Below are 26523 nucleotides of genomic sequence, written 5' to 3'. Positions count from 1 at the left end.
TTCACCTCTAGTCATTATAGGACAATAGATGTTTCTAAGTTGCTGTTGTTTGGACCGTATTTGCACCGGGTCAATGTCAGAGAATTTAAATAATACGGTCCGCTTATTTGTACATAGTTGAGTAACCACATCAGCCAAGACACGCCAAGTCTATCGCTAAAGACTTTTATCTAAATTCCCATATTTAATGACGTCCAAGCTCATGTCAAAATTTTTAAATCAGTTCAAAGCTAAATAAATATACTAATGGAAATTACGTAAAATTTACCTTTCTTCATGTGGTTTAGTCTATTCGAATATTTTTTCAAGTTCTATTATAGATTCAAAATTTTATTAAGGTTTGTTGTTTGAAAAAAAATGTCTTTTCAATACGTATTGTATGTGTTCAAGCAAGTATTGTATGCATTAAAATAAAAATATCAAAATTTCAGTTACGTAAAACGTTTACATCTTATAATACAATAACATACATATATTTAAGGGGATTTCGTGAACAAATCTAATATTTTATTCTCAAAGCATCTCTAAAACATGATGCCTTCATAAGTTCATACAAAATTCGTTGTATCTAATTCGAGGCTTATGTTGCCGTTTGTAATCTCGCCTGCCTTGCTTACTTGCACGGAGATACCTGAAATACCCCTCCCTTGTTCCCCACCTTCTTCTGGTACTCGCCTTAAGCTGTGATCGAAAAAATGACTACTGACTACTCTATTTATTGTATCCATTTACACAACACATTCAATTTTTTTATTTTATTGCATAGATGTGTGTACCAGCTCACAGCCCACCTTGTGTTGAGTGGTTACCGGAGCCCATAGACATTTACAACATAAATACCGCCACCCACCTTAAGATATAAGTTCTAAGGTCTCAGTATAGTTACAAAGGCTGCCCCACCCTTCAAACCGGAACGCATTACTGCTTCACGGCAGAAATAGGCAGGGTGGTGGTACCTACCCGTGCGGACTCACAAGAGGTCCTACCACCAGTAGAATGCTTCAGATCCTAAATGCATCTTAATTTGAGTTAAATTTAGATAGTAAATACTTAAGTAATACTATTGTGAGACTTTAGAAATAACATTTTGTCTATTTGGCTCCGGCTTAATTAAGTGACAAGGGTATTCCCAAGTTCCAGGCTAGAAATCTCAAATAACATTTGTATAAGTAGGTATGTAATATTACCTCTCAAGGGATCTCGGCTCCAAGTTCACTGGAGCGAGTAATAAATCTGTTGACAATCTTTAATTCACCCGCTACGGTGGATAGCGACCATTTCTTAATAAAAATGAAATCTCCTCCGACAAACGGGACCCTCACTTTGTGATTTTCGGCGTTGATTTTATTACAATCGCTATATTTTATTATCGAAAAAGTTTTTTTTTTTTCTAAAGAATATGCAGTCAGCAAAACACGTCTTATCTTTTAGAGAAATATTATGATTAGAGCCTATTTAATATTATTATTATGGCCGTCTCCGAATCGTCTGACTAGTATTGTGCATCTGATTATAGAGTTAAATGTATGCCCTGAGACATTTCATTTGTTATAATCGCTTATCATGGATATGTAGTAATAATAATAATATATTTATTAACCTTAAAAACATTTACACATAACAGTTTGCTTAAAACTAGTTAAGCTTGCATTTGTCTCCATAAGTAAAGGTTTCTCTTTTTTATTGCCTGAATGGGTGTGATTGAAATTATCCAGTCTGGTCTACTGCTACTAAATCTCCTGATAAATGTTATTCCAATGTAACAATTATTCAGTTTCTAAATAATTTAATCTACTTAGGTAGAAGGGAAAAGACCCGCCGGCCGCCCGCCAAACCATTGGTCAGATCAGATAACTGCACTCACTGGACTCTCTGTTGCGACCGCCCTTAGAGAAGCCGAAAAGTGAAGGAAATGGAAGCTGATGGTACAAAGAGCCACGAAGGGCTTTCAGGAACACGACCTTCAGCAATGAAGTATGCGACTAAGAAGAAGAAATAACAATCGAACCTTTTTCACTTTTTATTATGTGACAACTTTAAGAGTGTTACATCGAAAAATATTTTTTATTGGTCCGAATGATAAAAACAAATTGAGAATCATCTCTGTACGTAATAGCTCATGAAAAAGACATTCGCAGTACAACTCTGACAATTGCAGCCCGGCTATTTACGAGAACGCCAACTATTACCGGACAGTGCCGTCGTATAAAACGCAGCCTGCAGTTAAATACACGTGCTACCGAGACGAGTGCTCTTTGTCGACTGACCGCGTTCAATGTAAAGTAAATTGTAGCCTGTTGAGGGTAGACGCACAAAACCCAAATTACGGTCGAATCGGAGCGTGTAATTTGCACATTGCTCGCTCGCAGTGTTCACATTTACTACACGAATTCTAATTTAGTTAAAGCGTTGAGACGTTCAATGATTTTATTGGCCTAAAATCAGATCACCACCATCAGAGACGACCAGTATTTCAAGATGGGTGGCGCATTTACGTTGTAGATGTCTATGGTCTCCAGTAACCACTTTGGGCCATGACCTTGTCTCATGTTGTACGTATTCCGAAGAAATTGGAGTTGTCATGGCCTAAAGGATAAGATGTCCTGGTGCATTCGTGTTGAGCGATGCAACGGTGTTCGAATCCCGCAGGCGGGTACCAATTTTTCGAATGAAATACGTACTTAACAAATGTTCACGATTGACTTCCACGGTGAAGGAATAACATCGTGTAATAAAAATCAAACCCGCAAAATTATAATTTGCGTAATCACTGGTGGCAGGAACTATTGTGAGTCCGCACGGGTAGGTACCACCGCCCTGCCTATTTCTGCCGTGAAGCAGTAATGCGTTTCGGTTTGAAGGGTGGGGTAGCCATTGTAACTATACTGAGACCTTAGAACTTATATCTCAAGGTGGGTGGCGCATTTACGTTGTAGATGTCTATGGGCTCCAGTAACCACTTAACACCAGGTGGGCTGTGAGTTCGTCCATCCATCTAAGCAATAAAAAATAATAATAAAAAAATAAAAAAAAACCTGCGTGCATGAACTGTGTTTGTGAATTACTTCCAAAATTAAGCGACAGGAATAGCTTCGGAGAATTTACAAAATTGCCTAACGATATTACAGTATAGGTAGTTAAGCCACAATGTGAGCCCGCACGAGTACTGCAAGCTATTTCAGCTGTGAAGCATTCACGCAATTCACTTTGAAGGATTTAATTTGTTTTACTTTTCTTGCTCTACATGGGTTAACAAGGCCACGACTATTTATATGTTAAGTAGTTGGCGGAACCTAGAGACATCCGTGTCGTAAATTGTATTCTATTATTATTCAGTCTTCAAACTATAATGCGCCTTTGCTTGATGAAGATAATAAACTACAGGTCGGTACAGTTAGGGCTTACAATATTTCCTAGTAGCAAATATGCGAATTTATAAATGTTACGGGCTTGATTTTAAATCAGCATTATTATTTCTTATACTGTTGGTCTTGGCACTTGGAAAAATTGTTAGATGCCTGCGTGATTCGAACTCTGATATAATGGGATCGCTGGAGACAAATATAGCGTCTTATCTCTCAGGCCACATGATCCCGTACAAGCATTAAAGACTTCCACTTCGAAATGCGTTGGCGACATTCACGCTTTGTTCCACCAAGGTAGACTTGATAGTTTTAAAAAGCCATGTACTCCAGATGAAATCGTAAATATGTACCATTCGTCTTTAGAATGAGCTCCCCCTACGGTGTTTCCCGAGCGCTATTTCATGTCCTACTTCAAACGAAGCTTGTAGACAGTATTAAACGGTAGGCAGCGGCTTGGCTCTGCCCCTGGCATTGCTGACGTCCATTTACTGGTGGTAGGACCTCTTGTAAGTCCGCACGGGTAGGTCCCACCACCCCGCCTATTTCTGCCGTGAAACAGTAATGCATTTCTGTTTGAAGGGTGGAGCAGCCGTTGTAAGTCTACTGAGACCTTAGAACTCATATCTCAAGGTGGGGGGCGGCATTTTCGTTGTAGAGCTGTGAGCTTGTCGAACCATCTATGCAATAAAAAAAAGACGTTAAGCGGAAATGCATTATAAAACTGTTTCCCGAAAACTAATATTGGTAAGTCATCTCTCCGCGTATTAAAGTTGAAAACAAATATCGGGTTTGGTAGTGCTCTGCGGAGAGCGTGTCTGGCCTCATACGAGTTGACGTATTTATTATTTATTTGGGAATTCTCTGGGTGCGCGCCGTCAGTCCGTCGCCCGCGCTAGAATTATGGAAAAATAACTCATCTCCAACGGCATATTGACTTCGTACACAGACAGGGAAATGGGAACACGCATCCTTTTGGGGATTGCATCGGTGCTTTCAGTTTGTTTTTGTTTAGTCTCACCCGCTCAGGTAATACGCTCGTCTGTATGGTTATTCCAATGAATAAATTATGTTTCGTCTTAAGCAGCGATTTGATTCGCGATGTTCTTAGCCATATTAACTCATATACGAAATACGAGTTGTCTATTATGTTAGGGATGTTTGCAGACGCGCACATAGATTGTTTTTACGTTACCATGCGTAAGAGGTGTGCATCTCTGGTAAGCAGAGTGAGGGCCAGCTCCAACAGTATCCTGAGCATGATCGCAAGCAGGCTGGACTGTGTATACATGGGTCGCTGTGGTGCCATCTCCCATGGGATGTTACGACAGTAATTCATTGTGATGTAAATATAACTACTAACATAGGTTTAAGTCTTAATAACAATTTATATGAGTCATGGTTACTTGCAATAAAAACATTATTATTATTATTATTATACTTCTACACTTACACTAATATTATAAGGAGAAAAGATTTGTTTGCTTGTTTTTATTGAATAGGCTCCGAAACTACTGAAGCGATTTGAAAAATTCTTTCACTGTTTGAAAGCTACACTATTCCCGAATGACATAGGATATAATCTTTTTTGAAAAAAAATAGGGATCCTTACTAAAACTCCAATAATGTAACCCAAGGTGTAAAAAAATTACCTAAAATATTCTTTACATCGCGTGCCTTGCGAAAACTATTCATGATAGTATAAAATAATGTACCATGACTTTGTAGAACACATTATTATTTACAAAAAGTGTCGTGACAGCATATGTCTGACTATTATAGTTATGTCGCAATAAGTGTTCTTTTATTTAAAAAAATAAAACAACGTCAAATATCGTTGAAATTTTTGTTAAAGACCCGAGCGGAGCCGGAGCGGGCCGCTAGTATATAATACAGAAGCTTCCATACGAAGTTTCAATTTTAAAATTTGCTTATTATTATTACGTAGGTGGCTGAACAGCTCACGCCCTACCTAGTTTTAAGCAGTCACTGGAGCCTGTAGACATATGAGTGGACGTGAAAATTTGTTACATGCCTACGGGAATTGAAGATCGACATAGTTGCAATAGATGCGACACCGGACGTCATATCTTTTAGGCTGCGACGCCATAAAATTCCTGTAATATTACTTGATGTCTCAGAGAATAAAGCCGTTTATACTTCACTTTAAAGTCCTTAAATTATTTATAAAATCTCTTCTTAAAGACAATTGCGCAGGTCTTGTAATATATTAGAATCATTTAAGTATTTTTTCAACGGAACCAAAATATTTCGTGCCAAAAAAATGCTTAAACAAGTTAGAATTTGTATTACGAATGAGAGTTTTGGGGTAGTTTTTAATGTATAGCTTCTAATTTAACAGTTTTTACGAATCTTATACCTTTAAACGAGCAATTCTTATATATTAATATATATGTATAATCTTAATCTCGGAAACGGCTCCAACGATTTTCATAAAATTTAGTATACAGGGGATTTCGGAGGCGATAAATCGCCTAGCCAGGTAACTAGCTACGATTTATTTTCAGAAAATGTTGTTTTGTTCGTGTTTTCAATAATCAACTTTATCGATAATAAACATTATGACTCTTCCCGACATCTGTTGGCGAATAATAATACTATTTTTATTAATTGAGAGCAACTTTAAAGACACAACAATATGGCGATATCTAAAACAAAAAAAAAACGAGCAAAGCTTGGTCATCGTCTAGTATATAGCTATAGGACCACGTGCCTATTGTCATACAACAAATTTATTGTACTTACAATTACGGTAACATTAAGGTTATGAGAATTAAATCAACTAGTTAACTCGCTTTTGGCCCCAAATTTGAAAACGACCCGAAAACACTGGAGCTCGATGCAACGTTTTAGGAAACGTGTATCGTTCGTAAAAGCGATCCCCTATCGTGCAAAAGCTACAGACAAAACCATCGTTTATTATTATTACCGGTTTTCATAAGCAACGCTACTATAACCGAAACGCAGATTTCAATAACAGTACAGTTCATTGAATACAGTTACCTCGTAACGTTTTTTATTGTACAATAAGAGTTTTGCAAGGGCAGAGTAATCCCCCCTTTACTCTGATATTGCGTTGATCGCGCGTTTATTTCGTTCTGCGCTCTTTAACGTGTATTTATTTATCTGGGAGCTATAGTTTTGATCGTAAGAATTTAATATGTACACCCAATATCTAATTCTAATGATATATTGATTCTAAATGAACCACAATATATTGTGTTTTTTCTAATATTATCCATTTTATTATACCTTACTTGATTGAGACAAATAAACGTGGTGTTAACAAATACGTTATCTGGCTTCTTAAAAAGAGGGTCATGAAAAATTTGTAGTAAAAAAATTTTAGTTACATTTTTGAAGTTAATTTTCAATCTTATCAGAAACGATCTACATTGTTTTACAGTTAACCTTAACAATTATAAACTACTATTTTATATATCCACTACGAATTTTATCAAATCTTACCAGCACATAAAACCTCAGTTTAGTCGAATAGCTAACAACGGTGCTCAGACCAAAAGTCACTAAAGGATATCTAACAGACACTAAGAGTACCTCCAATGATACTCGTTCAAGCTTAGTGAATTAGAAACTGAGATTATTGGGGAATCGAATGAACTCAAATGCACTTTCACGTAATGACGGTATACCGTTGAATTTAGTTTGTTTAAACAATTGACTAAGCTTTGCTTAACTTTTGCTTATAACTATATATAGTTATTATTAGCATTCCTAATGTAATAATTCTAGAACGTTAACTTATTATAGCTGTTCCGAAAAAAAGTAGACGTATTTCAAATTCACGTCTTAACGATTTGGAATTTCTATAAAATAAATAATAACGTATGAATCTCTTTCGAGTTTTATCAAAAGTTTCGGCGAAGCATTTCACAGTCTGAAACTAGCCAATTAAAATAGCGTATCCAACGAACGCAACCCGAAAACAACTTAAAAACTTTTTAATCGCGACGTTCACAAACAACTCATTAAGCATTTAAGGTTTAATTCCGTCTACAAAGTGTTAACCATAAAAACCGTCCCTAAAAATGGCGTAGAACGTTTTATCCTCGAGATTAGAAGAGACGGGCTCTATCTTGCAGTAAAGTGAAGATAAACAGAGCCTGTAACGCATCAAGATAGACTGTAAACTATTTTCCATGTCAGCGAAAGTACGCGTTTATGAAGACAAGGTTTATGAGGCCTTATGTACCCCAGACCTGCAATAAACCGGCTGAGTTGAGGTGATAAAGCGCCGTCGTCGGTAAGTAAATTCTAGCTGCATTTTAACGAGTACTCTTTTGAATTATTTCACGGTTTTCAAGCGCGAAGTATAAAGAGTCGCGTGTCTAATGCTTAATACTTTCAACTAGTTAGATAAACATAATTAAAATGACTTTTACGAAGGCATAACCGTCGTCCTCTACCACAAAAGCTGTAAAGTATTAAAAACTTCGTAAGTGACATTAAAAAAACGCGACGTTGAAACGTAAAAACAGTTTTAATCACTATTATTATTTAGTTTATTCCTATTATTATTATTATTAAATTGACGATAATACTATATCTGCATAAAATTTATGATATAAATTCTCTATCGGTATTATTTCAGTGCGTAGTTGAATTGTAATTAGCAGCAAAGGAAGCTGTAACATTGCAAATTAAAACTATTAATCACATTCTATTTGCAGCAGTAATGTACTTCAATTTACCTGTGTTCTGTGTACAATAATTAGAATAGGTCGCGTAACCGCTAATATCCTTATACTCCATCTATTTCCGGCTACACCAAACACAAATTTGCCCAGTTAGCGTATTAATGGTTTGCTATCGAATTCTCCGTAACGTTAATTTGATAACAATGCGTTTAATAAGCTCCATTGCATTGGAAATTATATTCTTTATCAAAATATAAAAGTTGATTTTACAATATGTTCGTAAAGGAAATCTCAAGTCAATCTAATAACTGTAAGAATGCAAAAGTAAAATTTTATCCCCAGCCTGTATTACACAAATCACAATTAAATTACTACACTGATGGGTAAGGGTCTTGCAAACCCTGGAATTGCACAAAAAGACACGATACTATCATGCTTGTTGACTTTGTTTTCGAGTAGTCCATATTGTGGACGTAAGAGGCCGTGGGTCACAGGCTTGACCTTTCTTCCTTTTCTACCAAAATATGAATTGTTCTGCAATAAGTCTACGAGATTTTATTAAGAGCTTCACTTCCGTGTACAAGTAGTCTATTGTGATCAGTAATTGGGTCGCTAAAAGTTAATTTATTTGCAATTGATCACGAATAATACATGTTTTATTTAAAGTTTTTGAACTGTCCCAAATAATAAAAATTTTAACTGTGTTGGGTTGTAATAATTTCAGTAATGTAACCTGTATACATCTAACATAGATTCTAATGTTGCGTTCAAGTGAGGTAAAGGTCATTCAATGATCCTCAAAACATCACCTTGTATAACTGTTGCTCGTCACATAAAAGAAAGGTTCGCGATATGATCAACGAGTCCTTGTTAACTATGATGGATGGGCTTTAGTTTAACGAAAAGGAATTCATCAATCTGCAATTACTAGTTGAGGAAAGTGGGAGCACGATACCACCTCCTTGTCTGTTCCTGCAGCTAAACAGCCGGGCTCATTTTTATCTCGGCGCAAAATGGGTCACTTTTGCAACAATACGATGCGATACGAGCTGTATGTACTGCAAGGCAAAAAAAAAGGGCACTAATTAACCTGTGAAGTGGTTGTCGCTTCGTTGTTATCCCTCACAAGCGTGGACAAGTTGATGGCTCATCTGGTTTTAAATGGCTATCGGAGCTTATAGACATCAACAACGTGTTTACGTTCAAACCGGAACACATTAGTTAATCACGGCAGAAATAGCTAGGGGGTTAGTATCTACCCGTGCGGACTCGAAAGACACCACGTATTACGGAAATTTAGTTTTTAATTACACGATGCTATTTTCTTCATGTTATTCCTTCCCAATAACAAGGTGGAGTGACGATGTACGTAGATTAGAATAGGGGGCAGTGAATGGAGACGAGAAACTCAAGATCGCGTCACGTGGCGTGTCTTTGGAATGGCCCATGTCCAACAATGATCTAAAATAGGCTGTTAATGATGACGATGAGTCCTTCATCGCGGAAGTAATTTGTGAACATGTGTTGAGTACGTATTTTATTAGAAAGATTGGTAACTGCGTGCGAGATTTAAACACCGGTACAGTTGCATCGCTTGATACAAATGCACCGGGTGTCTTATCGTTTAGGCCAAGACGACTTCAAAACTTCCATTTGCGCTGAGCCTTTAAGTAGAGCAGCAGCTGATAAATGATACTTCGACCTCATGTCTTGATTAGAATGGATATATGTTGTGATAGGATCCGCGCAGTTACAATGCTGTGACGTCATCTGTCCACCATTTACTGCAAAAAATTCCAGTAGTCACGGATGGCTAAGCACAGACCAGTCGTTATCTACAACGGTCATTCTTTTAGACCTTGGTTTAGTCGTGACCAAAATGACAACTCATAAATAACGAAGTGGTCACAGTTAAATAAACTCTGCTCCAATAGCGGGTAGTGCGATTTCAAAAAGTCAGGATGAAGTTATAAATCAGGCCTATTTATAGATATAGAATGGTAGGCAGCGTCTTGGTTCTGCCCCTGGCATTGCTGACGTCTATGAGTGACGGTGACCACTTACCATCAGGTGGGCCCTATGCTCGTCTGCCTACAAAGGTAATAAAATATATGTAATAATTCCATTAAATGTAAATTCACACACGAAAAGTAGTTTTTGCAGAATTAACCGAACTACAAGGCGTTTATCAGTTAATCAATAATTTTATCAGATAAACTTATCGGATACAACTTATGCATAGCAGGATATCAGCAGAATTATGAAAAAATATATATGTTTTAATAGGAACTTTTTAAAGCGTTTCTGGTCATTTTCGTCACATCAAAATTACATACATAATGCATGTAGCTCATTACAAATGTTTATACTGATAAAGTATTCAATTAAACTTCGTATTGGATGTCATCAAGTGTCTTTACCGATCTCTCTAATTTATATCCCCCTAATTTCTATCCCCCCTTACAACTACAAAAAATTATTAGGGCTTTCCGTGGATAGCTAAATACTTTTATTTTGCCTATTAATATCATTATCATACCACATGTTCCAGTTTGAAGACGAGTGAGAAAATTGTGATACAATGAAACTGAGATTTCCATCATGTCTCTCAAACTATTAATTAATTTAACACTATTGAAAGCGATGGATTGTCGTCTACTGCTGGAGAGGCCTCACGTGTAGTTTGAAAAAGAGCATATTGTGCATGTGCAACTTGTTTTTAGGTAGTATGGATGACTCTGCATCGGTCGCGGTAAAAAACACAGATAGAGCCGAAGTCCCGCCATATACTTAAAAGGGTCCCAACGACCCGCGATGTATATTTAACCCTGCGAAAACGTCCGAATGTCAAAACGATCCCACAATCACCGAACAGCGTGATATTTAATTTTTTGGATCAACCCTCTGAAATAACATAGAGCCAAGTTGGAAAACTTCATTCGAAATTCACGTTCCTACCTGCTTTGTTTATGTTGGCGCCCTAAAGCGACGTAGCAATGTGCTTTCCGTCGATTCATGTTACTGCCCTAATATTTTCTTTGGCCCTACGGAAATATTAAACAACGTAGACTTGTTTCGTGTTTTGTAGGAAAGGTTTAATAAGTAGAATATATTATTTGTTCAATGTAATGATCGCTCTCTCAAATTTTGAGAGCAGTGATCCTAACTTCATAATAGCTTGTTTGATTATTAATTAGAATCGGACATGTTTTTTTTTTTATTGCTTAGATGGGTGGACGAGCTCACAGCCCACCTGATGTTAACTGGTTACTGGAGCCCATAGACGTCCACAACGTAAATGCGCCACCCACCTTGAGATATAAGTTCTAAGTCTCAAGTTTAGTTACAACGGCTGCCCCACCCTTCAAACCGAAGCGCATTACTGCTTCACGGCAGAAATAGGCAGGGTGGTGGTACTTACCCGTGTAGACTCACAAGACGTACTACTACCAGTAAAAAGTATAGTACTGGTCGCACCTTTGTTTCGGACATACCCCTAACTATCAAGATTAGTCAATTCTAGGCCTCCAATTATAGTATTATGATTGAGAAGTTTGTTTCCTTACCCGTAGGGCTGGCTAAGTGACTATCGCTATGATTTTTCAGATCTGGCACAAATAAGTCTTCGATTGCCTTACATTTAACGCATTTTAGTGCTCAATTAAGGTGTATAATGTTGATTTATATTTATTCAAAGAACCCTTTTACTAAGCAAACAACTGCAAAAGGCTCGATGCCTAATATTCAGAGTAGCATGCTTAGAATTTTTTTTAGTCAAGCTTGCTATTAACACATGCTTGCTACTAAAACTATTTTAAACTGCATATATATTTATTTGATATCCAATATAATTTTAAAAAAATTACACAATATTTTTTTTGATCCCGTGAGAAAGATTATTGAAATATTACATAAAATTTGATACAAACATGATAGATAAATAACTTGTGGCGTTATGGTAGAAAAGTGAGCTCCTTCGGATTCATACGAAATGTCGAAGTATCATACACTCCCCTTCAGTATTATGAGACCGGACTATGAGGGTAAGGCAGGGTTGTCTCTTTTATAATGGAACAATTAAATATATTTAAAGTCATGAATAACTAAATGATTGTAAGAAGAAAATTGTTAGTGCTACAAATTGCTATATAGACAGGCTGATGAGTTCGCGACTTACCTGATAATAAATACATAGTTTTTGGCTCTCTCACTTCTCAAATTAGAAAACATAACTGCTTCGCGGCAGAAATAGGATGCCCGTACTTAATATTCTACCAGTCAAGGGTAGGTAGGACAATGAGCTAGCAATATTGAAAGGACTATTCAATATGAAGTCGTCGTGGCCTAAGCGATAAGACGTCCGGTGCATCCGTGTTGAGCGATGCACCTATGTTCGAATCTTAGGCGGGTACCATATTTTTAATGAAATACGTACTCAACAAATGTTCACGATTTACTTCCACGGTGAAGGAATAACATCGTGTAATAAAATTGAAACCCGCAAAATTATAATTTGCGTAATTACTGGTGGTAAGACCTCTTGTGAGTCCGCGCGGGTAGGTACCACCGCCCTGCCTATTTCTGCCGTGAAGCAGTAATGCGTTTCGGTTTGAAGGGTGGGGCAGCCGTTGTAATTATACTTGAGACCTTAGAACTTATATCTCAAGGTGGGTGGCGCATTTACGTCTTAGATGTCTATGGGCTCCAGTAACCACTTAACACCAGGTAGGCTGTGAGCTCGTCCACCCATCTAGCAATAAAATATATATATATCACACGCTTCTAAGGTTTAGGCGGTTATCTATTACAACTAGCGACCCGCCCTCGCTTCGCTTCGGAAACATTAAAACACACATGAAACCAAAAAAATTAAATAAAAAAAAATGAAAAAAAAGTAGCCTATGTTCATCAGGGACAATGTCGGCTTCTAATGGAAAAAGAATTTTTCAAATCGGTCCAGTAGTTTCGGAGCCTATTCGAAGCAAACAAACAAACAAATCTTTCCTCTTTATAATATTAGTATAGATAAATGCTATCAGTGGAACGTCGTCAAATTATTGTTTATTACCTCATGCAACTATTGGAAGTATAGTATGAAGAGCCTGTAAGTATAACATTTGGGGTAATGATAAGATTACAAGTAGCGATCAGGACTGTTCGAGCTTCTACAATATGTAGGTTGCCAGAAACAAAAACAGATCGATGCCTCTTGTTAGCAACTAACATTAAACTACAGTTCAGATAGCGATCTTAGTGTTAGACTTTCACGTAGCTACAGGCTATTCTTTCATAGACTCTGCTATACACTGATAGCACATTAGCTATGCTTATCTTCAATGTCCTATGAAAACGAGGCACAAAGAAATGGGCCACGTGCAACTTGACACAGTGATCGAAAAGCGTGCTTGGTACCGCCGCGTCCTGAATACAATCAATAAAATTCAAACCACTAAACTCTTAAATCTTATTAAAACAAAGCTTTTAGAGAAAAAAAAAACATAACAGAGAATCGTTTGTGAGCTTTCTCATAGAATTAATGTTGGATTCAGGCTTAACTGGATCTGAAATGCGCTGCCTTAATCCACTTAGAATAACAACGGGGCTAATGCCTAGAGTTACGGAACCTCCTTGTTTCTTACTGTGTCTAAGGGATTATGTATCAAATTATATGAACACCAAACACGGCTTTAAGTACTGTATGGAAGAATTTAGTGGAAGTTATATTGCAATTATTGCACGACTATTTTGAATTTAATCACAATATAAAGATTTTTTTAATTGTGTGTCTCGATCATAACACAGTGTGGATTATACAATCGTGGTCCGCCTTATATCAATCGGCGGTCATAGACATGGGAGGTCACCGTTTGAATGATATTGAATCAATCCAGACCTTGCGATTAGTTCGCAACATGTAGAGACAAGACGGTAGTAGGATGCGGGCTGACAATTCATTCAGTGCTTAAGACAAAAGAAATTGGAGGGACTTAGACAAGAAAATAAGATTAGAATTTCTAGGCACGATATATGAAACGGTTAATAATAGCTCTCGGAAGCATGAGTCGTATATCACTAATTCTAAATAATAGGACGATGAAGTAATGATTTCTGAGAACTCTAATTTTAATTTGCAGATTTACGCGTAATGTGATTTGCGGAAATTTGATCTAGGCTTTCTTAATTAGGCATAGCTGTTAGCAGCGCCAAGATACTTGAAGATGTCAGTGGTATTTAAGCCATACTTTAATTGATGCCGCTATGATTGGCGTTCTGCTTTAATAACGAAGAACATAAGAGTTATCTTTTGAATGTAATTGGTAAGCTACAGTCAACGAAAGTCAAACGAGGAAACAGTTCTAAACATGATACTAGGATTTAGGTATTAATTAATGTATTTACCCTATGACGATTTTGTTTATTTTAAAGCATTAGAATCGATTTGGGTTTTCTGTTTTATGATGTTGTGACATTATCAAAGTGTCACATATCACATCCGATTGCCACAAAACTAAAAAGAACAAACTTTTTACTCTATGGTTGTCGGCAACTTCGAGTCTTTTTCACCGCACACCGTCCCACGAGGGACGAACGATTTTAATATAACTTATTCTTTATCTTTGACTTATGCAACTCAAACGAGAGCCGTCTTGCAAATCCGAAAGGAAATTAGTTAAGAGTGTTCCAGAATTCGTAAGTTTTCGGCGTTCCTTGTGTGCAAGGAAAGTGAGCACACACAGCACACATCCAAGACTTAAAAAGCTGAAAAAGCTGTGACCTTTGCAACAAATATTTTAAATTGACGTATAAATATCCTAGTGATTATAGTATATATTTCATAGTATTTCGAATGGCAGGAAATTAATATTTGAAGTATATAGTAAGTAGTGTTAAATAAAGTAACAGAAATCCTATTAGAATACTAGCAGACCCGGCCACACGTAGCTGTGGCTAAGGTTTTTGTTTCTAAATAACAAGTGGCCGGCTATGCGAATACCAAAAATTAACAAAGAACAATTGGATTTCACTGTATTGCGTTTACTACGAAATAAATTTCACTTATACTTTAGCCCCAGCAACACGTGGTGTTTATGCCATTAAATTGTTGCTTATGTGAAACGTTGGTATTTTTAACACAGCGCCATCTATTATTAGATATTAACAGTAGACAGTATTACAATTGTCTGTAAAAACTGATTTAAGGCGCCATCTGCTTTAGACTTATGAAACTTACAATTTATAACAATAATCAACATAAGAAATTATTTTATCGATAATTAATAAATATAGCGACCATTAATCGCAATAAAAACCATCCTGTGGCCTAAATTGGAACAAAACACATATTTAAAAAAAAAGAAAGAAAATCGGTTCAGCAGTTTAGGTGTCCATCGCGGACAAACAACGTGACACGTAATTTATATATATTAAGATATATAAACTAAAATTACTATATAGAATAAAATATTATATTAGATTTGAATATATTAATAGAAAAACTTTTCGTTTGGATCGAAAGAAACGAAGTCTAGATTGTTAATTAATTTAGAGTTCCCTGCCGCGACCCGCTTATATCGAAATAAACGAGTGTAGCTACTTAATTAATTTAGAGTTCCTTAATTTTCGGATTTCCTAGCAATTTTACTGGTGGTAGGACCTCTTGTGAGTCCGCGCGGGTGGGTACCACCACCCTCCCTATTTCTGCCGCGAAGCAGTAATGCGTTTCGGTTTGAAGGGTGGGGCAGCCGTTGTAACTATACTTGAGACCTTAGAACTTAATCTCAAGGTGGGTGGCGCATTTACGTTGTGGATGTCTATGGGCTCCAGTAACCACTTAACACCAGGTGGGCTGTGCGCTCGTCCAGCAATATGCAATAAAAAAAAAAAAAAGAAAAAAAAGAAATCGAAGACCCCTTTCGAATTCTCTAAGTATTCTCGGCATTTCGAGTTCTAGTCACGGTTCCCGAGAGTTCGATGTGCAACTTGACCCATAGACAGAACCTACTGAGTTTCTCAGCGGATATTCTCAGTGGGTCGAGATTCCGATCCGGTGTTAGATTCAGCAGTATTTCAATCAGATGATAGCAAATTCTTTCAGGCTGTGTCCCGTGAACTCGCTTACTAGTCAGGCAAAACAAGGATAGCCCCTCGAGACTGTGGGCAAATAGGGAAGCAAACAAAAATAATGATTAGTAGCTTTAAGTAAATTATTATTATACACCATGTGAATGTATGATAATAATTATTTCGTGCGTTATAATGTTATGTTTTAATAAAACATATCGTTTAGTAAAAACATAAGCAGGTTTATCATAGTTAACTAGGTTGTTCACGTGAAATACAGAATAATTGAAAACGGCCAATTTATGTAGTACTCGTGTAACATAATAATTTCAGGTGAATTCTAAATTATCACGTAACTCAACAGTTGTAGTACACTTACTTACATGAAATGAGCAAAGTAGGTACCGTAATTCTGCTTATATCTGCCGAAAAGAAGCGTGAACAAATCGAAACAATCGTCCTAGCTAATGTATGCGGCGACGCCGGCGACATACACGTGCATGAACTTTATAGCCACCTAAAACTATGCGGGCCATCAGCTCTTCCACCTAATACTGCTATAGATATAACTTAAAAAAAATTGTGTGTGTGCACTGTGTGCAAGTCAGTCAAGTCACACACGGTAGGAGTGAAACTTATAAAATATGAAAATAATCGCAAAGGTCAACCTCTCCGCAATGCAATGGAACAGCCGCACTCCGGGGGAACCGCCAACATGATCACGGTATCCCGACGCCAGGTAGGTGTGATTTAGGAAGAGAAATACGAGAACGTCTATCAACTGTGTAAAATCTCGTCACCGCGATTCAGGAATTGTTGAATTTACGTCCAGCGACATCTGTTGATAACAAACTAAATAGAAATAAAATAAACATGGCGCGTAACGGAAGAAATTAAGATGGCGCGTAACCGAAAAACGTTACACTTTTTTTTTCTTCCCTACGTCGATAAAGAAGTTTCACTTCAAAAACTGATTTGTTTTAAATTATGTAAATGAAATTATTAATTAAAACCTTAATCTTTTTACCGAAATTTAACTATTTTAGTCAAGTGAAAATCACAAATAACACGTAAACCGAAGAAATCTAATCAATGCATATTTAGCGCGCGCTCTGTGCTTATTTTAATTAGATTACAGAGCAGACAAGCAATTTTGCGGTATTCATCGTCACAAAAAGCCGTGTGTGCGGGCTATGAGCGATCGCTACATCCCGAACTTCGCCGACCGGTGTTCATTAGAACTTAGACTTGTATGAATTTTCGCCAACTTTCCGACGTAATGAACATTAAAGGAAGCGAGTTTGAACGCTTCAAAATTTTAATACTCCGACGTCGGGCTCGCGGGCACCGCTTTAATACTAAAATGACCGTATGGAATTCATGGGCAGCCACCGAGCTTGAAACCCAATATCCTATCTAACTTCCGTATAGACTAAGACCGGTGTTTGTTTGGCTTTTGAACTTTATTCGAATACGGACGGCTCGTGCTATTGTGAGAACGTCATTTGTTCGTACGTCGATCTGCAACGATGTTTGAATCCCAGCCAATATTGTATAATATAAAAAATATAAAAAAAAAAACTAGTACTTTAAGGACGACGGACCCGAACCGTGACAAAGATAGTGCTGTGAAGCATTTTTTTCCTACCTAGTCGCTGGTAGCCGAAGAGGCTATTCCAGCTACGCCCGAACGAGTGGATGAGCTCACGGGCTCAACCTCAGAGAATTTTCTAACACTAGCCCTAGCAAAAGCAGTGTTTCGCAGAATCTACCACCGGATCGGAATCGCGACCCACTGAGAAGATCTGGCGAGAAACTAAGTGGGCTGTATCTATGGGCTAGTTCGCTTGTCGAATTCTTCATCGTAATCGACGAGTTCGACGAGGACGGTGACATGTTTCGGGCGACGGCGGCTTTGCGTTCCCCGTCGCGTTCGGATAAGTGATTTGCGGCGGCCACGATAGCAGGGTTTTCGTGTCGCGCCATTCTGCCGAAGTGACGTTCTGACGCTTCCTTAAAATACTTACGTATCGGTACTAAATTTAGGTCGTCATGAAGATCTACATTCCTCACATACCACGGTGCTCCGACGGCTATCCTGCGGAAACGTGATGAGAGTTACTCGTAAGTCGTAATGTGTGTACCGGCCGCATGAGCGAACACTACTTGCATAGGTCATGACAGATGTGAAGAATTCGAAATATATGCAATAATGTAGATTTGGCGATCATATAGCTTAATTTAATAGCGATGTTTATAGTTGTGCCTTACATTCGTCACAATCATTGTCTTGTAAATTCGACATAAATTACAATTCCATTTATGGATGTAATTGACGTGGAAAATTGTGTTTATTTTGAAAATAACTTTTCTCGTTTCTGTTTTCAACTCTCTAAATATTAAACATCAGAAAGGCACCCTTTGAAGTACGCCAGTAGAGTAGTTAAGGGTTGACTATCGAATTAAATTCCTTGCTCGACCCGTGTGACGCTTGTGAAATAATTATATACAATTTAATTTTGACATCGGTTTTTTACTATACGTGATAAATAAATTCTAATGTTTGCATGTAATTTCGAAATTAAAACGATTTTTACTCTTTCGGTATTTCTCGAACAATAATAAGAAATACCTACATGAAAAATAGCCTACGGTCTTAGAAGGAAATTTCTACATCCATTAAAATTTAATTAGGAATTCAATTTCTTGATTTTTGAGTGTATCACAGTGGGTTAAAAGTGGTTTTTTCTTTGAATAAACTAAGTCTTAGAATTTTTTTTGCTATTTTTTTTTTTTAATAAATATTTACTAACAATCATGCCACGTTAACTGGTCCCGTGATAAGTTCGTAAAGAACTTGTGTTAAAGACATTTATATTTATCATACAAATATCTTCCCTTGGCGGGATTCGAACCCGCGTCCCCCTTATGTGGTGACCATGTCACTTACCACTACACCAGACGGCCGTTAATTTAGGCCGTTAGAATTGATTTCTCAATGCGGACATTTACGTTGTTGATGTCTATGGGCTCTAGGACTTATCACCAGGTTGGTCATGAGTTCATTCATCTCTGTGTTCGAATCCCAATACCAATTTTTCTAATGAAATACGTACTTGACAAATGTTCACGATTGACTTCTACGGTGAACGAATAACATCGTGTAGTAAAAATCCAACCCGCAAAATTATAATTTGTGTAATTACTGGTGGTAGGACATCTTGTGAGTTCGCACGGGTAGGTACCACCACCCTGCCTATTTCTACCGTGAAGCAGTAATGCGTTTCGGTTTGAAGGGTGGGGCAGCCGTGGTACCTATACTGAGACCTTAGAACTTATATCTCAAGGTGGGTGGCACATTTACGTTGTGGATGTCTATGGGCTCCACTTAACACCAGATGGGTTGTGAGCTCGTCCACCCATCTAAGCAATAAAAAATAAATAAAAAACTGGCCAATCTTGCCGTAAAGCTTGACTGTATTTAGCGTATTACAATAGCTGTTCCGTATTCACTTTGTTGTCTATGAAATCTAATAGTTACTCAGCACCAAGTCGGGCGTAAGGATCATAGAAAAGTTCGTAGTCTAATAGGTACGATCAGCAGTAAAATTGTACAAAATGCAACTCTGAGTTCTATTTTTATTTATTCCGGTTGTGCGTAGACGAAGCACACGACCCACCTGACGATGAGTGATCACCGTTGCTCATGGACCTCAGCAATACTAGCGGCACAAAATATAATTTAAAAGTAGACACAAAATTTTTAATTAGGTTTTACAGAAATCTTGGAACATGGGCGGTCTTATCACTAGTTTACCTACTTTCTCCTCGAAATATCGGTAATATGGATAAAATCCAAAGAGACATAATGTTAGATTGCGGCGTATAAATTTAAAATATCTATTTCATTGAGTCATTTAGATTTTACTAACAAATAATTTTAAACACGGACATACTTAATAAATACCCAAGTACACTTAAACTCACTTGTGTATATATTCTCAGAAAAATATTGCTCTTATAATATTTCAGGCGCTAATGTCCTGAACCTACAGGACAAATGTCTGTCGAAAGCCGAAATCTCTCGAAGTAGTTTTAATGATCGGGGCTTTATATGTGTGATTGATCAGGGTTCTATTATCATAAGTAGAGACTGGTGGTACGCTATGAATCTATACGGCTTGATACCATCGTTTTGCCTAATTCTGGCGAAATACAATTGCGCGTTTTAGTCTGAGAAGCGATTTTGCCGTTCAGTAGGTATCTCAGTCCAATTGCGACTTTCTAATATGTCTAGAGGCGGATGCAGCTTTTATGTCGTGTTATGTTCATAAAAGCTGTGCTTATGTTAATCGATTATGTTCCGATAATCGATTAACATAAGGACAGTCGTCAGACCGTCTACCTTCTACTACAGATATTTATGCGAAAAGAAAGTTTACCTCATTATTATTACCATTAGTATTACCTCATTCATATAGGTATTTTTTTTGTGTTTAGTACATTACAGAGATATACAGTGAATACCGCAAGACACCACTAGCTGAAAATAGAATAATCGTGGTTGCAATCCAGAAACTTCATTTCCTAAAAGCTCAGGTTTGTAATGAGAAAATTTATATTGCAAAAGACACACATTAAAAAAAATTGATTTTTTTTTATACCGAATTAAAACGGCACTTATTTTAATTAATCTCGTTATTTTTTTTTTGCGACTTTACATTTATCTTGTAATTATTTCCGAAATTTTAAATACTTTGCGGTTTTTGTGGTCACATCACACAGGAGTAAAGAATGCGAAACTAAATTGTGCAAGTAGTTTAACAGCTCGCGAATACCGAAGGAAATACTCAATAAATACAAAATTATTTAAGGCTTTAAAAAAACAAAACAACAATCTTAGAAACATTAATAGTTTATTTATCATTAATAATAAAAAAATAGGTAATCGCTTCACAGTAAATTTACATATCGGAGCAGCATCGAAAGTATTAAGCTCGTGGAAAATTATCCAAATGAACGTTTTCTAAAGGAAATTCGTGAAATTTATTATTTCGGTAGATATAAAGGAGAAAAAATCCCACAAACACACTAAACACACATTAGGACAAAAAACGATCACCCGACGGAAAGATTCGCGACGGAAAACCGCGAAACTTTTATCAAACCAGGCAGCTCATGCGAACAGTCTCCTGTATAAAGAATGCAGTATCATACTATACAAAATGGTGCCACTTTTCAAGCTCAACCGTTCCAAGTCGTTGACAATAGGAGTGGCAGAGCGTACGATACATTATTTTCGAAATACCGTTTCATTTTTATCTCGATAATTTGATTGGTCTTAACTCCGTAGATAAACGTAGGTTTTGTCAAAAAAGAAGCTGGGTCCTTATAATGAATTAAAATACAAAATGTTTTTCTTCATACTCCGCATTTTCGCGCATTTTCATCCGATTAGGAACCCTGTGTTAAAATATTTTAGCCTATAAGAAAGTTAGATTGAATGCAATAAAAATATCTATCTGGACAGAAAATGAAATACCTTTTTCTTTTTACCCATTCGCTTTATTACGGACATTTTTTTTTAATCGTGAATCCAGGTCAATGCAGAAGGGCTTTTGTCCGACTTCGGCCCCTGTAAGAGGCGAACTCCCCCCGGTGAAGGTCAAGGGGCGACCTGAGGGGGTGAGGCCGCGCGGCGCGCTACCAGCACTCTAGCGCGCTGCCATGGAGTAAATAGAGCGACCGGTCGACGGTGTATCGCGTCCCGACCCGGCAGGCTGGTTCTGGTCCAGCGGGGTATTCCGGGACACCAGCGGCACCGTCTGGGCGGCCCGACGGGCTGCCGTACCGAGACGGCCGACGTTTCAGAGCCTTCGATTCGCCTCGAAGGCTCCGTCGGCTGGGCGTCCTTGGGGTGAGCCGCGCCGTCTGGTTGTAGTGTTGACCGCGGTAACCCCCCTACCTCATCCGGGTTCTGACCTCGGAGGGGATCGGACGTCGGGTGTAAGAGTGCAGGGGAGTCGTTTAGTGGGTGGGCCCTAAAATCCTTGGTCCCGCGGTCTGCTCATAACACCATGCAGATCGTAGAGTCTCACATACCCCGCGCGCCCCTTTTGCGCGGGGACCTCGTAGGAGGTTCGGCCCTCTACCCGAAAAAAAAAAAAAAAAAAAAAAAAAAAAAAAAAAAAAAAAAAAAAAAAGGTCAATAGCTAAATTTTTAGTTTTATAGTCATTTGGCGATATAAGAGAAAGAAAAAAAACGAGTCAATAACATGAACGAATTTCGTATTTCATATAAGAAGTTAGTAAAAGTTGGAACCTGTGACATGTGGGCTATAAGCACCCGCATAGCTGTTATCGTAGTGCGATACGCGACCGGACTGCTAATGAGAACGATCGATACACAGTTCTTATCGGCACTCCAAACTTGTCGAAGTGCTTATCCCGTTTACCGCAGGTTAGGGACACATCCCGCTATGGGGACATAACAATTTGAGAGACGCCTTAAAACCCTTAAAAGCCTAGAAGTATTAATTCGATGCCCGAGATTAAATTAACCAATGTGATTGAAATAACTTAAAACTTTATCTTTATTAATTCAACTCCATTTCTTCAATTCATACCGTTTAATTTGGGGCGTTGATTTCAGTGTTATAGCCCTATATTTTTTGCTTTAATGTAAAAATTTATGGATAAACTATAGAGATAGAAAATAGCGATAGATTATTAATTGCAATTTTAAATAAATTAAGCATTAATTCATTAATATCTAAAGACAAGATTTTATTCTTACAATCTTTTTTGCCTATAATACATAGTATTATTTGTCTAATTGCATTTTTATCCATATTTTATTATTCTGTTCCATTTACATCTTGAATTTCATGGGAATATTAATGTACAATCGTTTATTGAATAAATCATCTGTAGTCTTTTAAAACAGGATTTTTACAAACAACGCTGCAATCATCTAAATATGAATTTTACGCTTTTATATGTAATAAAGTGATTTTTATCTAACATTATAAAATTAAACGTCTACAGTTTGCAATTTTTTTTTATGACGGTTAATATTGTAGAAATGAATTTCCCTGAACGAAAATTACGGGAGTCAGCGAGAAACTTAATACGGTAAATCCCTCGTTACTAATTAGTGCAAAAGGCTGCTATCTGAGGTGTTTATTAGCTGTTAATAGAATTGCAGAGCTCGGCAGGCGGGTGATGGTTCCATTTCCGACTTCGCCGCCCGACGTTCGCCTCCAACCTGTTGCCGACGGGACCGCCTTCCGCCCATCGACACTTAGCTATTTCTTACACAAATTCTACTAAATATTTTTTCTACAAAAAAGGATCTAACTATTTCCCTATAAATTATTTTAGATAGTGTACGTACCTTTGATGGCGCAGCTTCAATAGTGGATGAAGTAGCAGCAGCAGCAGATTTTGTTTAAATACACAAAATTAAGTAAGAAAACGAAATAGAAATTATTTTGAAGATGAAAAAAAAAACATCGCTTTCAAAAATAAGTACAAAAATTCGTACTCACTACAAAATAAAAGAATAACCATAAATAACTGTAAACGAAACATGAAACTAAGAAACGAATATATTTTATCGCGAGCAGCGGCAGAGTCCAAGTTACATCAGACATCGGAAGTGGAGGGTTCGGAAGAGGCGCTGGATGAAGGCGCCCTTCTGCCGCCGCGGCCGAGTACAGAATGATAGCGGGCTGTACAGCCTCGGGCCCCACCCCTAGCGCAGGCGCGTTTCAGGAGGACTATCGCGCATGACCGACATCCTACCGAAAAGTGGAAAAGTGACTCCTCCAATGTAGATACACCATTATGTACTAAATAAATATTGTATCTTAATAGATGCGGAACCCGGTGGAAACCTCTCTTGACCTAATTGAAAATTTCATGTCCATTATCAGAGAGCTTATCGTTCGCTGTAAGTACCAGACAACATCTGTAGGAAAAATTGAATTTGTCAAAATATTTTACTCGGCAACCGTCCAAAGCCGTAATTATAAATTACATTGAAAATGTATTTTTATTTCATTAGTAATTTAGTTTAATCGAACATTTTCGGATATTTTTTCTGATTTACAATGACGTTGTACAATTCCCTTATTCCACTGAAATATCCATTTCGGAGTGAAGCTTCAAAACCCCGCGGCATTTTGTGAAACTTGGAAATAATTTTGTTATTGTTCTCCAGAAACACACGCATTTCGAAACATAAGGGTATTCCGAGGTCGTTAGCGTAGTCCACACTATGACCACAATACTGTTTTCCCTCAAGTTCATAAATACTTGTATTCACAAATAAATATAGTCCATTAGTTTTTTGATTTACTCTTGTAGCGATTTCACTCGCCACTCGCTTAAGCTTAGCTTCGTTTGATGGTGCAGTTTTTGAGTAGCCATAGGGATATGCTATAGAATGGCCATCTCTTCTTATGGACAAATATATTTTTGCATTTTTTTGATATTTTTTCAGAGTATTTTGTATGAATATCGTTTCATTTTCGGAAGCTGCCGCTGCACCGGGGTATATTTGAGAAAATTTGTTCTCCACTTCGGGACATGAACTCCATTCCTTATCGAAATTCCGGCTTATATCCACGCCCAATCTAGGACCGTCGTCTAACGGCTTCAGATTCTTTTTCCAATAAGGCATCAACTGCAAAATCAATAAAATACTGTGAAATTTAAGTAAATTGAATTTTTGGATTCCGTATAAGTATTTCATTACTTTTTATTTTATATGTGAACTAACATATCTCGCAAATTCCATTCCATCAGGGTTGGTACTCGGAAGTACAACCCATTTGACTTTCTCGATCATTTCACTGTTATCATTACAAGCGACTAGCTGTTCAATAACATACACAGCCAACATCACAGATTCTTTGCCTCCCTGCTGGCCAGCATCTATGATTATGACTGGCTTTAAATCTTCTTTTGCTTTATCGACTTCTTTGTTTACTACAACCTGAAATATTATTCTGAGAAAGTGAATGACGTTTTATTAGTATTTATGTCGAGTGAATGCGAACAACATGTAAATGTTATCATCAATATCTTGAGTTGAGATTTCTGAATGGGGATTGAATGTTGACTAGTAAAACGGAATTGTTAATGGATATAAATTCAACTTCTTCCGCAACATTTAGGTAATGTCATACATTAGTCAAACAGAATCGAGCTATCAATTTAATTTAATTAAATACATAAATAATAGAATAGAATAAATAATTTTAGTGCAGATAGATGAATAGTAATGTAGCGACAAATTACTCGTATAGGTAACGTCAGATTATTGCATCTAGTTGCATAAAATAAAATAAAATAAAAATAAAATCAAATTTACAAACATTTAATTATTCCCTCCGATATAATGATTCTCGTATTACAAGTAATAAAATTAAGACATTTAAGAAAAACCTCCTCTTAATATTTGATATCTAAAATCTTATTGAACACCAAATACAATAAAATATGTATTTTTATAATTAATTTTTAACACTTACCTCGTATAAATTTCTAACTTCAAAGGTTGTGTGATCGCTAGTTACATTTATAACTTCACCGCAAAAATTGTTGAGAGCTTTAAGAAATACTGTAACCTGTAAGATGCGTCAAGAATCAATGAAGATAATGAAAGGATATTTTATAATTTGATTTCAGATCTAACTTGGCTGTCGAAAAGTCAATATCGTTTGAAAAACACAGCTAACAAAGAAATGCTTAAGTTTTTCTCTTTGCCTGATTTGACCGTAAATGTACCTCTTGCTCAGGTCGAATTAACATTCACTTACCGCGCTAGAACCTATCGAAGCATCTTCAATACACGAAGCTTCATCGCCGTCCAATAATTGATCTAACATTTTCTTGTAACAGCTCCGCATTGTTTTACATCTAAAACATACGTACGTTTTAAGTGAATACAATCTGTTTAGCCAACACTTGTTCATGAAGAGTGGATTCTTACCCACAATCACCAGCCAGGGTTGTCGGTATAAAATAACCTTGAAAGAAATAGTTTTTATTTACGATACGATACTAAAAATAGCTTTTAGTTTTTTGTATTAACAATATATAATAACTCAAACATTTGGACAATTATTTCAACTATACAACATAAATATTATTGATTAATATGCTACTGTCCGTGAAGTCTTAGATGATTAAATGCAGTAATTGTGTAACTGGTTATTTGTGTAATGACCATTACCTCGTATGACCAATTAAAATCACAACGGTTTATTCTCGTGTTTAAATTTTTGTTTTGTATAGATTTTCAACTTCTATTTTACTATTATTATCAACTATCTATTATACTAGAAAAACAAATTTGACTTACTTGCAACTCGTAAATACACAGCGAATTGTATCGTATTCAATAACTGCAT

At 37.0% G+C, this 26523-nt stretch overlaps 1 protein-coding gene across 1 annotated transcript in view; it reads right to left on the bottom strand.

Moving 5' to 3' along the window:
* LOC114244377 (carboxypeptidase B1) overlaps nt 1–26474 on the bottom strand; it is a 72145-nt gene extending 45671 nt beyond the window's left edge. The window contains exons 1-4 of the mRNA XM_089735507.1: nt 25930–26474; nt 25642–25737; nt 24888–25103; nt 23499–24791 (exon numbers count right to left, since the gene is read on the bottom strand). Coding sequence (XP_089591633.1) covers nt 24180–24791; nt 24888–25103; nt 25642–25737; nt 25930–26085 — 1080 coding nt within the window. The 5' untranslated portion in view covers nt 26086–26474 and the 3' untranslated portion in view covers nt 23499–24179. The remainder of the gene's footprint in view (nt 1–23498; nt 24792–24887; nt 25104–25641; nt 25738–25929) is intronic.
* Between the last annotated feature and the right edge of the window lie 49 nt (nt 26475–26523).

The sequence above is a fragment of the Bombyx mandarina genome, chromosome 19 (genome assembly GCF_030267445.1).
Source record: "Bombyx mandarina strain Sakado chromosome 19, ASM3026744v2".
NCBI lineage: Eukaryota > Metazoa > Arthropoda > Insecta > Lepidoptera > Bombycidae > Bombyx > Bombyx mandarina.
The sequence above is the reverse complement of the archived record's forward strand: the minus strand, read 5'-3'. Positions and strand labels throughout refer to the sequence as shown.